Source organism: Callithrix jacchus, chromosome 1 (assembly GCF_049354715.1).
Source record: "Callithrix jacchus isolate 240 chromosome 1, calJac240_pri, whole genome shotgun sequence".
NCBI lineage: Eukaryota > Metazoa > Chordata > Mammalia > Primates > Cebidae > Callithrix > Callithrix jacchus.
This window is the reverse complement of record NC_133502.1, coordinates 220760941-220777500: the sequence shown is the minus strand read 5'-3', so window position 1 is coordinate 220777500 and position 16560 is coordinate 220760941. Positions and strand designations below refer to the sequence as shown.

The 16560-nt window shown below is 51.4% G+C and overlaps 1 protein-coding gene and 1 pseudogene across 2 annotated transcripts in view; one reads left to right on the top strand and one right to left on the bottom strand.

Annotated features, from left to right (window-relative positions):
- LOC144579581 (uncharacterized) overlaps positions 1 to 16560 on the bottom strand; it is a 91509-nt gene that overhangs the window by 1946 nt on the left and 73003 nt on the right. The window contains exons 2-5 of one of the 2 annotated variants that reach the window (XM_078351650.1): positions 9103 to 9255; positions 7033 to 7130; positions 1559 to 6307; positions 1245 to 1360 (exon numbers count right to left, since the gene is read on the bottom strand). In XM_078351650.1, coding sequence (XP_078207776.1) covers positions 1245 to 1360; positions 1559 to 1717 — 275 coding nt within the window. In that variant the 5' untranslated portion in view covers positions 1718 to 6307; positions 7033 to 7130; positions 9103 to 9255. Of the gene's footprint in view, positions 1 to 1244; positions 1361 to 1558; positions 6308 to 7032; positions 7131 to 9102; positions 9256 to 16560 lie in introns of those variants that run through there. The other variant, XM_078351658.1, reaches the window with a different exon arrangement.
- On the top strand, positions 15277 to 15371 carry LOC144579710 (small nucleolar RNA U13; annotated as a pseudogene).

Genomic DNA, 16560 nt, shown 5'->3' with positions numbered 1-16560 from the left:
CTGTGGCCCTTGGAAGTCCACTCCTCTTGTTGATACTGACATTTATGCCCTTTTAGTGGGGCTTTGGCTGTGGCGATTGTATGCGGCGCTGGCTGAAGGATCTCAAGGTAGCTAGTGTCAGAACTGAATTAGAGGTCCGCCCTGGTAGTGGAGACAAAAACCCACATGTTTGCTCATAGAAGTCATCTTCTGTGTTGATGATGATTTTGAAGTAGGAGAGCAGAGGAAAAACGGGGGCTGAGCATTTTCCCTAAACGATAGTGGACATTCAAATCCCTCGTGAGGCTGGGCGTGGTGGCTCACGCCTGTCATCCAGCACTTTGGGAGGCCGAGGGAGGTGGATCACCAGAGGTCAGAAATTCATGACCAGCCTGGACAACTTACAAAAACATCATCTCTACAAAAAATACCTGCCGGTATTTTTGGGAGGCTGAGGGAGGAGTATTGCTTGAATCTGGGAGGTGAAAGTTGCAGTGAAGTGAGATTGTGCCACTGCGCTCCAGCCTGGGTAGATCATAAATAAGACATATAATTGACTCACAGTTCTACAGGCTGTACAAGCACAGCTCCAGCATCTGCTTGCCTTCTGGTGAGGCCTTGGGAAGCTTACGATCGTGGCAGAAATGGGAGTGTGTGCAGAGAGAGAGAGGAGAGGCAAGGCTCTTTATAAACAAACTGCTCTCAGTTGAACAATTAGAGCAAGAGCTCACACTTCACCAAATGCAGGATGCTAAACCATCCATGAGGGATGTACACCCTCTAACAATAGTGAGATTTGGAGGAGACACACATCCAGGCTGTATCGGGCCTTAAATGATTTGTTTTGACTCTTAGCTCCTTAAATGACAATTATTTGCTCTTTCTGATGAGAGAGAGAGAGAGAGAGAGAGAGAGAGAGAGAGAGAGAGAGAGAGAGAGAGGTTTTCCCTCTGGCTGGAAGGCAGATGCCAGCCAGGGGGCAGAGTGCCTGCCAGATGGGACACTTTACCTCACTGTGGAGGAGGGTCAGGGACACAAAGCTGCAGGCACAGAGGTGGATATAGGTGGCTCCCAGAGTGCAGGCAGGCTGGAGCTCCCGGGTGCCACAGGAGTCCTGCACACAAAGGCTAAGGAATGGTGCAGGCTACATCTGAAATCAGGGCCACCCAGTCACTGTCTCTAGCCTAGGCCTCTGCTCCATGCCAATCCCCAGGGTAGATTGGGGAAACAGCTTGCTGTGCTCCAGGGCACAGGCTCACACTCACCACCCGGAAGCAGTTCCCCAAGCTGGATGAGGGGTCCTGGAAGAAGGCCGGCGGGAGGGGCTCTGTCCTGGGCAGGTTGGCTCAGGCTTCTCGGTGGCCCTGCAGTCACCATCCACCTGGTGGGACAGACGCAAGACTCAGGCATGCAGCTGAACCATGTGGCTCCCCCACATACATTGGCCTTAGCGGGAGACTCCACCCAACCCTGGGTCCGCAAAGACCACTGCAGAGCCGGCAGGCCACCTGCCGCTCCTGGGACTCTGCAGCGAGCGGCCCTCGAGACACTCAGCCAGAGGGAAGAAAAGCAGGTGCACCTGCTCACTTGCCAGGCCAGGCTGAGCTCCTCCAGGCTGTGAGCCACAGAGCCGTCCGGCAACATCAGATCGGTGCCTGCTTCGTTGTCGCTGGTGTCCAGAAGGCCAGCGGATATGCCTGTGGGGAGGAGGAAAGATGAGGTGATCCTGAGAGCCCATGATCCTCCCCCAGGGGTCCTGGATGAGAGATGAGCCTCAGGCACACGAAGGATTGGTAAAATCCCTCCACCCCAGACTCCCAGAGCTCTGGACCCAAACCCTCATCACAAGAAGGAGAGAAAGCACAGAGACTGAGGACAGCATGTGTCCCCCCATCCCCTCTCCACATCGTGAGCACGAGTGGCCAGAATCCAGGCCTGCCCTTTGTGTTCTTTGGCAGAGGGACCACAGAAAGGCCAACTCCACCTTGGAGCCATATATCCGAGGGATGCGGGAAGAAAGCCTGGGCCTTGGTGCCAGCCTCTCAACCACAGTGGCTGCCTACAGCTCGGGGACCTGTTGCACTGGAAGCTGAGAATGGTGCATCCCGAACAAGATTTTGATGGTGGGCCAACTCTGCCAGGGCCCAGATTAACCGTGGTGCCACAGGTGCACAGTCAGGCTGCAGAGGCCGTTGGCCACGTCACAGGACATGGAGACCCCGTCCTCACTGGCCGGCTCAATCCTGGGGACATCCCTCCTTTTCATGGCAAAAGGCAGCCGGAGGTCTGGATGGCTATCCCGTGGCATGGAGGAGTTGTACAACCTGTAGGCCTGTGGACCGGAGGAAGTGGGCAGGAGGGATGACCGACAGCCAGGGGACGAGCTTCAAAGTGCCATCCCCCAGGCAACCTGCCACAGGCATAGGTCTCCAGGGGAAGCTCGGGTCTCTCCTCCTCACCTAAAGGCTGGAGTAGATGAGGGTCACATGGTTCAGCTCCAAGGTCAGGGCCGTGAGCCCCAAGCCTGTCCGACTCAGCATCCGTGAGAATGTGCTGTGAGCAAAGTCTTGGGCCAGGAGGATGCTGCTGCACTGGACGCTGAGGTCCCACACCCGGCCGTCAAAAGTCACCACGTGCTGGGCCCCGGCAACCAGGGCGTGGTCTGGGGAGAAGCAGCCACAAAGGCACGCTGAGTGGAGCCAGCTCCATCCACCGCAGTGGGAGCACGATGCCTGCTGGGTACCCCGATGCCTAGAGCCTTGGTTTAGCCTGCCCTGAGGCCAGGAGTCCCCCTCCCCTGGTGTGGCGGCCAGAGGCCCAGTGATCCCCCACCAGCTTCAGGATGACGTGAGCTGAATGGCTATGGCCCGATTCAGCCCTAACAAGGAATGGAGTCCCCAGACCCGCTACAAAACTGCTGTGCTAAGTAACAAAGCCTGGCTCAGAGGCCACATAGTCATCCTTCTGTTTACATCGGATGTCCAGAGCAGGCACAGCCATGGACATAGCAGGCAGACTGGTAGCTTTTAAAAACAATTGTGGTAAGGCATGCACAACTCTGAATAAACTGGAAGCCACTGAATCGTGCACTTAAAATTCACACATCGGCCGGGCACGGTGGTGCTAAGCCATCCCAGCACTTTGCGAGCCTGAGGAAGGAGGATCGCTTGAACCCAGGAGGTCAAGGGTGCGGGGAGCCGAAAGCGCACCGCTGCACTCCAACCATGACAACAGAGTGAGACCTAGTCTCAAAAAAAAAAAAAAATTATACAAGTCATCCATTTAATCTCAAGGAAGCTGCTCAAGTGGGGAAAAAACATTGACCGTTTAAGTGGATGGCCAACGGCTACCTCAAACATGACACTGGTGTCCTGCAGACCAGCCCTGTTCACGGTAGGGAAGAGATGGCCTGTGAAGGAACAGGTCTGACCAGTCCAGCCAGTGTAGCCCCTGAGCTGTGCCTTGGGGGTGTTCGTGCCCATGGTAGGAAAGCACCATCCATAGTGCACAGCCAGACACCTGTTGGCCAGGGCCAGCATCCCAAAGGAGGCGCTACCAGCCCCGTGGTCAGCTGTCAGAACTGAGGGGCACAGAGAAGCCCATGGTCACACGCACAGGACTTCAAGACCAGGCTGTTTTTTTTTTTTTTTACAAGATCAGCGTGCTGCTTAGACCTGACTACACCCACGCTTCTATGGAGCCGTAGACTTCCATGTGAGTCGCACACCGATAAACCGCTACTTGCCAAGCCTGGGTACGGTGGCTCCCACACGGACATGAGGGGCTTCCTCGTGCATTAAAAACCATACATGCTCCTTACCCACGTGAGTAAGCCACGTGGTTACCTGCATTTCACAGTAAAGGAAGCTGAGTCCACGGATGTTAGCAGACTCACCTGAGCCACAGGCAAGCTTCTCGGGAGCCCAGAGCTCATCATCCCAGCACCGCCCTTAGCTGCACTGCTGGGCAAGGTTATATAATCTGGAGAAAAGCAGGATGTGCAGCCTCAGCCCTAGTCCCATAGGACCTTGGGAAGTCCAATAAGCTCTGGGCCTAGCACGGTAATGCCACAGGCCTCTGCAGGCTTCCCTGTGCCCCCACAGTCCCTGCCCCTGCATGGCCCTGCTGTTGTGCCCACGGGGTGGGGGCTCCCAGGGAGTAGGGTGGCACAGCCCGGGGCAGGACTCATGCCTCCAGAGACCCTGCAGCAGGCGGCATCTGAGCCGGTAGAACTCGGATGGCATGTTGGCCCTGGACAGGTGTCGGGGTGGCCACGGCAGCTTCTCCTCCATCAGGTAGCCAGTCCCCCACACCACATCGCCCCCAGGAAGCAGCGGCGTCACCACCACTGAGTAGTTCCTAGAGGGAACCCGCAGGACAAGCTGCTGAGCCGTGCTTTCTTTGGCTGCAGAGGGGGAGCTCACAGGTCTGCAGGAAGAGCTCTGCCATGGACAGCATTGGGGTGCATCTTGGGGAGGGCTGTCCTTGTTCTAGAAAATCCCATAATGAGCTGGAGGAGCACAGAGGCTGGCATGACCGCGGAGGTGGTGGGTGACGCCGGGACAGAAACAAGCTGCCCTATTTTGATGACACAGATATCTTATGTCATGTCTGATCTGCCCCCTGGGTCTTGGGCAGCATGGGGACTCTGTGTGTGGATGCAAAAAATAGGAGCTGGAAGGTGTAGGAAATTGTTTTGTTTTTTTGAGACAGAATCTCATTCTGTTTCCCAAGCTCGAGTATAGTGGTACGATCTCGATTCCCAGCTACCTCTGCCTCCTGGGTTTAAGTGATTTTCCTTTCTCAGCCTCCAGAGTAGCTGGAACTACATGCGCTCACTGCCATGCCTGGCTCATTTTTCAATTTTTAGTAGAGTCAGTGTTTCCCCATGTTGGCTACGCTGGTCTCGAACTCCCGACCTCAAGTGATCTGCCCAAAGTGCTGAGATTACAGGCATAAGCCAGTGTGCCTGACCGACAGGTCTAGGCAATTTCTACAGTTGAGGGGAGGACTGGAACTTTCTCAATATGTAGAGTAGGGTCAAGCCTGTGAGAACTGAATGATCGGGGAGATCTCGGCTCATGTGGGGTTGGAGTGAGAAGAGAAATATTGCACGCTCTGTTGTTGATGGGCCACTGAGGGGGACGGGCAGGTGGACTCGCTTACCTTTTAGGGAGCCCAGAGGCCCTGCAGCTGGGGGCCGGAAGCAGCTTCGACACCCTCACTGCCATTTAAATCCATTTTTTGGTATCCCCACGAGATTCCACTCACCGGGTAGGCGAATAACCAGGCAGGTGATTGTTCAACCAAGCCAAAGCCCCGCCCTGGGAGCTCTTCCCTTCCTCAGCCTACATTCTGACCGCAAGGCGGCAGGAGCAGGAACTTGTATTACGTGGAGCCTTTTCCCCATGATGTGGGTCCGGTCCCTATTCTACAGCTGGGGAAACGGAGGCACACAGAGCCGATGCAGAGACATCCCAGGAAGAGGCACAGCCAGAATCCAGATGCTCTGCAAGGCCACCGGCATGGAAGAAGGGGCGGCCCCCTTGCCTGTAGCCCGGTTCCTGGTGGGCATCATGGCTGTGAGGCAAAAGGATATTTGGTCCCCAGGCCCCTGCTCTAGACTGGGTTCCCCATTTCTATCCACCACCCCCGTGTTCTCAACACAGAGACAAAAGGGGCCTTTTGAAGTGAATGGGTGATCACAACCTTCGTAGGTCAGCGCAAAAGCCAGAGTCCTCCTCTCATCCCCTAGCCTTGGAACCTCCCAGTCGCATCAGCCCCACCACCTTGCTATTCAAACAGGACAGGCACGGTGGCTCATCCCCGTAATCCCTGCACCGAGTCTCTGGAGCCCAGGATTCTGAGATGAGCCTGGAAAATACAGTGAAATCCCATCTCTACTAAAGATACAAAAATTAGCCGGGTATGGTGGTGAATGCTTGTAATCCCAGCAACTTGGCAGGCTGAGGCAGGACAATCACTTGAATTTCAGAGAGGTTGCAGTGAGCTGAGATCACACCATGGCACTCCAGCCTGGGTGACGGAGAATGAGACTCCATCTCAAAAAAAAAACAGGCCAGGCACATCCCTCTCCCAGTCCCTGTGCAGTGGAGCCCCCACCTGGAGCTCTCTTTCCACACTTGCCCCGTGGCTCTTGCTTGAACTGCACCTTCTCCTCAAAGCTGGCCATGGCCACACCATAGGATCCCCAGCTCACCGTCTCACCAATGTTCCATCTCAAGCATTTGCCACCTAAGGTATGGCTCAGTGGTGGTAAACGATGAGCGGTGGGCCACACCCAGCCTGTAGCTGGCTTCTGCACCGCCTGCAAGAAAGAAGGGCTTTTATGTGTTTAAAAGATTACATAACAGGTCGGGAGTAGTGGCTCATGCCTGTAATTCCAACACTTTAGAAGGCCAAAGGGGTTACATGACTGAAGATCAGGAGTTTGAGACCAGCCTGGAGTGGCAAAACCCTGTCTACTAAAAACACAAAAAAATTAGCCAGGTGCAGTAGTGCACACACCTGTAGTCCCAGCAACCCGGAGGGCTGAGGCAGGAGAATCACTTGAACATAGGAGGCAGAGGTTGCAATGAGCTGAGATCACACAACTGAGACAGAGCAAGACTCCGTCTCAAAAAAAAGATGATTACAAAGCAAAAGCAAGGAAATGTGACAGAGCAGAATGGCCTGCTTAAGAGGGAACTCTCGGGCTTTCTGCAGGGAGCTGTGCACACTCTGCTGTAGATGATTTCTTGGGCTTCGTGTCTGTCTCTCAGTAAAACTGAGCTTCCTGAAGGCAGGGGTCAGCTTTGCCCACTGCACTCCTCAGCAGCAGCTCCTAAAATCCTGCCTGCACTGGGACTGTGCTCACGAGGTCTCTCTGGAGTGAGGAAGAAACCCCATTTTCTCTCCTGTGAAATAAGGAGTGAAGAAGCCTCTGTGTAGGGCGGTCAAAGTAGTCAGTGAGTCAGAGCGTGTTGAAGCGTTCAGCACTGCACCTGATACATGGCAAGAACGCTGCATGCGACACCCCAAACCCAGCGTTACCTGGCTGTGAGGCCATACAGGTCAAGCAGGGCTTTGCAGAGCCTCTTCAGTGCCCATGAGAACTTAACCTCAGCCCGGGACAGCATCTGGTGGGCCACCTGGAAAGGGAGGGGACAGTGAGAGCTGTCTCGGTCATCCTCAACTGCCAGCCACATCTCATCCTTGCTCTCACTCACCAGCTCCAGGGTGCCTTTCATGACCCCCAGGGTCAACTTGATAGGCCTGGGACCCTGGTTGCCTGGCATCCTGGGCACCCAGGCCTGTAGCCACCACATGGCCTCCTCTGCCCGCTCCCTCCACACCTCCTCCAGGGGCCACAACATCACTTCCAGGTAGGAATCCTTCAGTGTGGCCAGGGGCCCTGCAACTGGCAGCCAACACCCACCATGAGGCCTCTGGGCAGCTCAGAGTCCCAGCCCAGGCCTCAAAGAGATAGGGCCTCTTCCTGGGATTAAGATGGTGGGGGGAGTGGAGGAAAAGGAATAGAGCAGCAGGCACTGGAGATTGCTAGTGAGTTGTCACAGCAGACCCGAGCTGCCTCTGCATAGCCTGCTCATAGCTTGTCTGGGAACTTGGACTGGGGGAGTGTTCCCACCAATCCTAGGAGTGATATGAGGCGCTCTGCGTCTGAACTGTTTGTACAAACGTGGTTTATGCCAGGCCCCTGCTTGCCTCCTAGGAGTCTGACAGTGTGCTCTGAGCCGAGCAGCACCTGCCAATTAGGCAGCCCCACCAAACACCCTGGGTGACATAGTGCTGGGACAGACAAGTGCATCCCATATGAAGGCACAGGGACTGGGAAAGGATACTAGGTGCTGGCCGTGGTTCATCCTAGACTCCGCCCCGGCCCCCTTCCCTGTGCCAACACTCCTGCCTCCTCTCTCACTGTAGTCAATGACAGCAGTGAACAGCATAGTGTGCAGAGTCCTGAGCACTTTTTCAAATTCACTGCCCTGTGGGTGGCCATGGGACTCTGGCACAGAAGAGAGGCTATGGAGGTGACATTCAACAGCCAGTCAGAGGGACGCCAACCCTGACATTGGGCAAGGTCTTAGCCCCGGATGGTGGAGAGGTCAGAAGTACCTAGTCCTGCCAGGAGGGCAGTTGGAACAAGGCAGCTGCCACTATGCCTGGCTAATTTTGGTATTTTAATAGAGATAGGCTTTCACCATGTTGGCCAGGCTGGTCTTGAACTCCTGACCTCGTGATCCGCCTGCCTCAGCCTCCCAAAGTGCTGGAATTACAAGTGTAAGCCACTGTGACTGGCTTTTTTTTTTTTTTAACATTATTTGTTTATTTTAGAGATAAGATCTCACTCTGTTGCCCAGGCTGGAGTACAGTGGCACATTCTTGACTCATTGCAACCTCTGCCTCCAGGGCTGAAGCAATCCTAGATGAATAGACATAAGACTGAAGCTGAAGTGCCAGCCCTGGATTCATTCCTATATGGCTATGCTATTGGAAGCAAGTTCATCTCTGGGGATGAGCTCAGGGTACTCAGATCGCCACTTGCCAGACTCAGGTGCTCTCTCTGGACATCCCACCTGGCCGGGGCACCCGCCTTGTGACTGAAAGCCAGGATCTGTGTACAGTGGAGTGTGCGGCCCGGCCCCAGCCTGTAGGCGCCATCTGAGCCGCTCTCTGTCTGCAGCCTCTGGCCAGTGCTGCACTGGTGCGCTGGCTGCTTTGCCTGAGCTGTGAGGATCGATCAAAGAACCCCTACTCTCCTATGCCAGGCAGCCCTCCACCAGGGCTCCAAGAGGAGGAGGCCCAAGCCCAGCCTGGCCTCTGCCGTGTTCTCCCAGCCCTGTGGTCTGCTTCACCCGTCACTCCGTTAAAACCTGTCCGTGGGGAGGTCTTAAGAGATAAATGAATGTCCCCTAAACAGACACACCTTTTTTTTCTTTTTTTCCTAATTAGCAGGTACTAAGTCCTACTCAGAGCCCACAGAATGACTGATGGAAAATCCTGTGGTGACAGCGTATTTTAGCTCACAGAGCCACAGCCACAGGAACCGGGGAAGGCCCTGCCACCTCCACCTTCCCCGCAGCCAGGCATGCAGTGCCTTACCCGGGAGGCCATACGGGATCCTCAGGGAGTCGGTCCGCAGCCAGCCCCGCTGCTGCAGCAGGCCAAGGGCATGCAGCCCTGACAGTCCTGACACGAACAGCTTGGCATCCAGGGCAGCCACTCATCATCCAGCCTCCTTCCTTTCCATCGGTGCTGCAGGGATAGAGAGCAGGCAAATGAAAGGGTCAGCCCCCAGGGACCGACACCCCCAGCCCCAGGCAAAAAAAGGACTCGGGAATACCCCAGGGTCCTTGGGATTGGGGGATCCTTGAAGAGTCAACACCTGGGCCCTGCACAACAGCCCACAGACAGGCCTGATCGTGGCTCACTGCAGCCTTGACCTCCAAGACTCAATCGATCCATTCACCTCAGCCTCCCAAGTAGCTGGTACTACAGACATGTGCCACCACCTTGGCTAACTTTGTGTGTGTGTGTGCACGTGCATATATATATATACACATCATTTTTTTTTTCTGTAGAAACAGGGGTCTCAGTATGTTTCCCAGGCTGGTCTTGAACGCCTGGGCTCAAGCAATTCTCTTTCCTTGGCTTCCCAAAGTTCTGGGATTATAGGTGTGGGACACTGTGCTTGGCCCAAGGATAAAGTAGAATGAGGCCGGGCAGAGTGACTCATTCCTGTAATTCCAGCACTTTGGAAGGCCAAGGCAGACAGATTTCCTGAGGTCAGGAGTTTCAGACCAGCCAGGCCAACATAGTAAAACACCGCCTCTACAAAATACAAATAAATAAATAAATAACCAAGTATGGCAGGAGGCACCTGTAATCCCAGCTACTTGGGAGGCTGAGGCAGGAGAACCGCTTGAACCCAGGAGGCAGAGGTTGCGGTGAGCCAAGATTGCACCATTGCATCCAGTCCAAGCAACACTGTGAGATTCTGTATCAAAAAAAAAAAAAAAAAAAAAAAGAAGTAGAATGAAACAAAATCAAATAGGACAGATGACAAAAAAATTAACTACACATCATGGGTCGTTAAATAAATTTCACTTTCTGAAGCTTCTGTGTCTGCAACACTGAAGGTCATCCAGAACAGACAGGTGGAAATGGGCCAGCTGTTATGACTCCCAAACACCCACATGAGGTGGTCAACAGCCACCACTCCGAGTGCCCCCAGCCCCAGCTCCTGTCCTTACCTTAGAATCTTTTAGAACACATAAGCGGCACACCCTGGTGTCACCGCCCTGGCTCTTGCACAGTGCCAGCATCTGCTCAGCCTGTGTGTGTGTTTTAAATGCCCCGTGTATTTTAGGCCAAAGTTTTACATATGTTTCTTATTGTGGGTGAGAATAAAAACAACCCAAAATCTGCTATTTTATGGCTTGTGGGGACCGCTGGATGTTGTGGGAAGTTCTGGGGGCTCACACTGAGCCTGAGTCTGTCCTTAGATGGGATGTTGATATTGAGAAACTGAAGTGATGAAGACCATCAGGAGGCATTTGGCCCACACCCTAGCCTGGTCACAGAGGAGACAGAGCACAGGGAGTTGCATCTCCTACCTGTCACATGGGCCTGGTCACTCAGCAGATGGCTCAGCGATGTGGAGAGGCCAGCTTGCTGCCCACCTGCTGTGTGAGGTTCCCTGTAAAGATGACAGGGCTGCCCCCATCACCAGTTTCATCTCCAGCTGTGCCTAAAACCACTCAGCCTTGCCGACCATGGGTGGCAGCAGGTCTCTCTAGCCCTGAAAAGGCCTTGGTGTCATCTGGAATGACAGGCTTGGCCAGCAAGCCCAGCCATGATCACACAAGCTGGGACCAGAAAGAGGGCAGGAGATAGCCAAGCTAATGGCTTTCTATGCCAATTCTTCTGCAATTTTTAATTTTTCTTGAGATGGAGTCTCACTCTGTCACCCAGGCTGGAATGCAGTGGCAGGATCTAGGTACATTGCAACTTTTGCCTCCCGGGTTCAAATGATTCTCCTGCATCAGCCTTTCAAGTAGCTGGGATGACAGACGCACACCACAGTGCCCAGCTAATTTTTGTATTTTTAGTAGAGACGGGGTTTTACCATGTTGGTGAGGCTGATCTCAAACTCCTGAGCCCAAGTGATCCGCCCACCTTGGCCACCCAAAGTGCTGAGATTACAGGTGTGAACCACTATGCCCAGGCCTTCCCCAATTTTTTAAACTCCGGATTTCTCAAAATTAGAAACCTGTCTTATAAACACAGAGGACTCTTATTCTCTCCTTGACAACCCCCTCATTGGATCCATCAGGAACTCAGTCGACCGTCGCTATGGAATGTGACTAGAGTCAACCTCATCTGCCACCTACGCTGCACACCAGCTCCAGCCCTTGTTATTGAATCTGTCTGACTGCAACATCCTCCTGGCTCTTCCAGCTCCCATCCCGCCACTGGCAACTGATCTCCACTTGCAGACCAGACACGTCCGATGATGGCATATAGCGTTTTTTACTGTACAATCCAAAGTCCTTGAGGCCCGTGAAGCCAGAATTTTGTTGGTCACTGGTGCAGACATTGGCAGGCGGGCCACAGGAACAACTCACTACACTCCAAGGCTCCACGTGGGAGATCCTCTAGAAAAGTCACGAGCAACTACAAATACCACGTTTGATGGCCCTGCCAACCTGCAGACACACCCCACACACCCCTCTGATAGCCACTAGCTAGTCAGTTCACCCAAAAGATGTCAAAATACTAGCTATTATCAGACCGTCACTATTTAATGCTGTATTTCCCTGATCCCCACCGACGTATGTGCAGATGTGTGTGTACAAATGTGTATGCATCTGTGTACGGATCTATCTGAACATAAATGTGTGTAGGTGTGTATGTATACAGATATACCAAAATACACAGATAGGTGTGTATGAATGTGTGGATATAGATTGTGTGTACTGTGATGTGTACATGGAGGTGTCGATATGTAGACATGTGTATGAATGTGTGGGTGTACAGACGTGTGTGTGGATGTACATAAAGATGTATATATATGAATGTGTGTATATGAATGTATGTGTACAGATATGTCTACATGTGGATGTAGATGCTTGCAGCTCTTTCTGCTGACAGGCACCTCCTAGCGCTGGCTTTCTCCAGTATGTATCAGAAGCTGTGCGGTGGTGTCAGAGCTTCCTCAGGGTGAAGGTGAACTGAGTGAGCACAGAATTTCTCTCCCAAACCACGACATTTTGCAGTTAAAGACAACGCTAGTCACAAATGCGTCAGGTCAGCAGGCATAAACTGGGGCTCTGCAGGCAACCCAGGACACAACCCCACACACCAGGGTAGGGGGTGCCAAACAGAACGCTTCCAACATCAACCTTAAATCTCACAAACTCTAAGGTTGAACACGAGCCTCGAACCCCTGGGCCCAGGGATTCGAGGTTGAACCCAAGCTCTGGCACTTTGTATTCATGAGCTCATCTGCCTCAGTCTCCTCATCTTAAATGGGGTTACAAAGAGGACTTGAAGAAGAGACTTCCTCTCTGCAGGAACAGGATCCAGAAAGTTGGAGTGCTGGCTGTTACTGTAATTTTATTGAGTCTGGGGCATATGGAAGTAGAATTTCTCCAAAGGCAAATAAACATTTCGAGGCTTCAGACAGCTCTATAGAGAGTGGCAGGAAGGTCCGAGGGGAGGTACGGGCAATCTGTGCTTGCATATGTAGCAAATAACAAGACGTTCAAGGGCCCCTGGGAGTTCTGGAAATGAGGCAGAAGTCTCAGCCATCAGACAGGTGGGGCTGTAGGACGACGACGGCTCTCCCCTGACATGAGTCTTCACCCAGGCTGATGGCACAGGTGGAAGTGGAGAGAGAATTTATGCAGCAAGACATCCAGCTCGGCTTCAGATGCTACACTCCAGGCCCCAGAGAAGACACTGAAAACTGAGGGAGAATTGGTGATCCTATGCTGAACGTGCCCAGTGGTCATGCCTGGCGAGATCAAGTCTAAAGCTGCTATTTGTACCTGGCTAGAGTGCACCGGCACCATCTCTACTCACTGCAACATCCGCTTTCCAGATTCAAACAATTCGCATGCCTCAGCCTCCTGCGAAGCTGGGCCAACAGGCGTGCACCACCACGCTCACGTAAGTTTTGTATTTTTGGTAGAGGCAGGGTTTCACCTTCCTGGCCAGCCTGGGCCCAAATTCCTGACTTCATGTGATCCTTCCGCCTTGCCTCACAACATTCGTACAATTTTTGAAGTCACTGATCTGCCTGAAAAGGGGATAGAAGTTTTAAATCTCCCCGGGATGGAGGAGGCAGACACAAAATTTCAACACAAGGACAAGAGCTTCAAGTGACTAAGTTCTATCCAGGTACCTTTTGATAAGATCTCTTGAAAAGCACCTACAGAGATGAAAACGAGCCTGAACAATATAGTAAGACCCATCTACACTAAAAAGAAAATAAAAATATAGAAAGGCATGGGGGCACAGGTTTTAGTCTCTGCTACTTGGGAGGCTGAGGAAAGAGGATCGCTTGGGCCCAGGGGTTCAAGGCTGCAGTGAATTAGGATTATGCCATTAAATACAAGACCTTGTAGAAGAAAGAGAAAAGTGGGGGAGAGAAAAAAGAGGAGGATGAGAGGGGGAAAGGGAAGAAAAAAGTAGGAAAAGGGAATAGTGAGAGGGAAAGAAAGAAAAAAGAAAGAAAATAGAAAAGAAATGAGGAAAACATATAAACATTTACTCTGTGAGAGAATGGTGTTCTCGACAGAATAATTTTAACAGGAAACCTGGGAAAAACTCAAGAGCACTTCATTATGAAACTAGCTGAATGCATTCCATTCCATGGACTATTACATGGTCATTTGCACTATACGGGAGATGCTGATTTTATTAGGTAAATATATTAACTCCACGTGCTGATTGTGTGCATAGATCATCTCGGAAAAGAATCACCAAAGGAACCGTAACAGTGGTTGGCTTCGAGAAGGGGTGGGAGAGCGGCTTTAAGGCTGCACCAACACCAACTGATAGAACTTTTTACAATAAAGACCATATTTCTGGGCCATCTGCAGCTGTGCAGCACTTGAAATGTGGACCATGCAGCCAAAGAACCAAATCTTTCATTTTCTTAAATGTTAATTTATTTAGATTTTTTTTCCTTTTTTGAGATGGAGTCTCGCTCCGTTGCCCAGGCTGAAGTGAAGTTGCATGATCTTGGCTAACTGCAACCTCTGTCCCCCAGGTTCAAGCACTTCTTTTGCCTCAGCTTCCAAAGTAGATAGGGTTATATGGGCTCACTGCCGCATCCGGTTGCTTTTTCTGTTTTTAGTATAGATGGGGTTTCACCATGTTGGTCAGGCTGCTCTCAAACTCCTGACCTCAGGTGAGCCACCAGACTCGGCCGCCTAAAATGCTGGGATTACAGGCATGAGCCACCGTATCCAGCATCACGTAGATTTCATAAACACATATGCCATGAGCTGCCATATGGGAGACTCGGTTCTATACTCTTTCATAGTTTTTGAACTTTCAATCATTTAAATGCATGGCCTATTTTTTTGAGTTATAGCACTTAATAGAATAGTATTTAGATTGTATTAATCTAAATAAAATCTACCATAGAATTTACATTGTACCAGTGAATGCTGATATATAAAAAAATTGCCAAGGTGTATGTGTGTGTGTGTGTGTGTGTTCATGTGCACGTTTATGTGTATGTATATTTCACTTTTTTTGAGTTAGTCGCGCTCTGCCACCCAGTCTGGAGTGCGGTAGTATGAACCTGGCTCACTGCAACCTCTGCCTCTAGGGTTCAAGTGGTTCTCCTGCCTAAGCTTCCCGAGTAACTGGGATTACAGGGACACACCACCACATCCAGCTCATTTTTGTATTTTTAGTAGAGAAGGCGTTACACCATGTGGGCCGGGCTGGTCTTGAACTCCTGATCTCAAGAGATCCACCTGCCTTGGCCTCCCAAAGTACTGAGGATTACAGGCATAAGCCAGCATGCACAGATAAAAAGGTGTGTTTTTTGAGAAAAATGAACAACGTACCAACAAAAAATAGGGAACAGCTGGGGCTGGTGGCTCATTCCTATAATCCTAGCTCTTTGGGAGGCTGAGGTGGGAAGATCGCTGGAGTCCAGGAGGTTAAGGCTGCGGTGACCCATGATTGCACCACTGCCCTCCAGCATGAGTATTGCAGCAAGACCCTGCCTCAAGAAAAACTAAAATTTTAAAAAACCAAAACCTAAGCATGACGATTGGGTTATCAGGCTATTTTATATGTGCCATTCTCAAAACTTGTTACGGTATCATCACATCACTCATCCGACACGAAAAAATAAAAAATAAAACCCAGAAACTCAAAGTAAAAATATTTGCAAATCTATAGTGTTATGCGTTGTGCTCTGTCTCCCCGAAAGATGCTGAAGCCCTATGCCGCAGGGTCTGTGGATGCGACCTTATTTGGAAATAGCCTCTTCCCATGTGATCGAGCTAAGCTGAGGTAATGAGGGTGAATCCTAATCCAGTGTGCCTGGTGTCCTTATAAAAAGGGGATGTGTGGACAAAGACACCTACAAAGGGAAGACGGTTTCAAGACAGAGACAGAAGACCACCTGCAAGCCAAGGAACTCTGGAGGCTCTGAGAATCCATGAGCGAGACCTGGGACGGACCTCCTTCACAGCCTTCAGAGAAAAAACAAACAAACAATAAAAAATCCCTTGATTTCAGACTCCTGGCCTCCAGAACTGTGAGAATAAATCTCTCTGGTTGAAGCCACACAGTTTTGTGTACTTTGTTAAGGCAGCGCTGGGAAATGAATGCAGAGTTCTTGGGGCACGCATCAACACTTCTGAAGGAAATGTGGGACGTTCAATGCTTGAACTTACAATTTATACCTTTCTCTACTCTGAATTGTTTTTTTTTTGAGACGCAGGGTCTCACTCTGTCACCCAGGCTGGAGTGCAGTGGCACAAGCATGGCTCACTGCAGCCTCCAGTTCCTGGGCTGCAGCAATCCTCTTGCCTCAGCCTCCTGAGTAGCTGAGACTATGGGCACATGCCACTGTGCCCAATTTTTTAAAAATGTTTTCTAGAGATGGGGTCATGCTATGTTGCCCAGGTTTACCTGGAACTCCTAGCCTCAAGTGATCTTTCCATCTTGGCCTCCAAAATTCTGGGATTATAGGTATAAGCCATTGTAACTGGCTTGCCTTTAAAAAAAAAAAAAAACAAAAACAAAAACAAAACCAGAATCTTCCTATATTGCCCAGGCTGGAGTCCAGGGACATGATCTTGGCTCACTGCAACCTCCACCTCCTGGGTTCAAGCAATTCTTTTGCCTCAGCCTCCCGAGTAAGTCAGCTTATAGTCTCCTACCACCACACCTAGCTAATTTATGTATTTTTATTACAGGCGAGGTTCCACCTGTGGGCCAGGCTGGTCTCGAACTGCTGACTTCAGGTGATCCGCCCACTTCAGCCTCCAAAAATGCTATGATAGTGGCTCACTGCAACCTCCG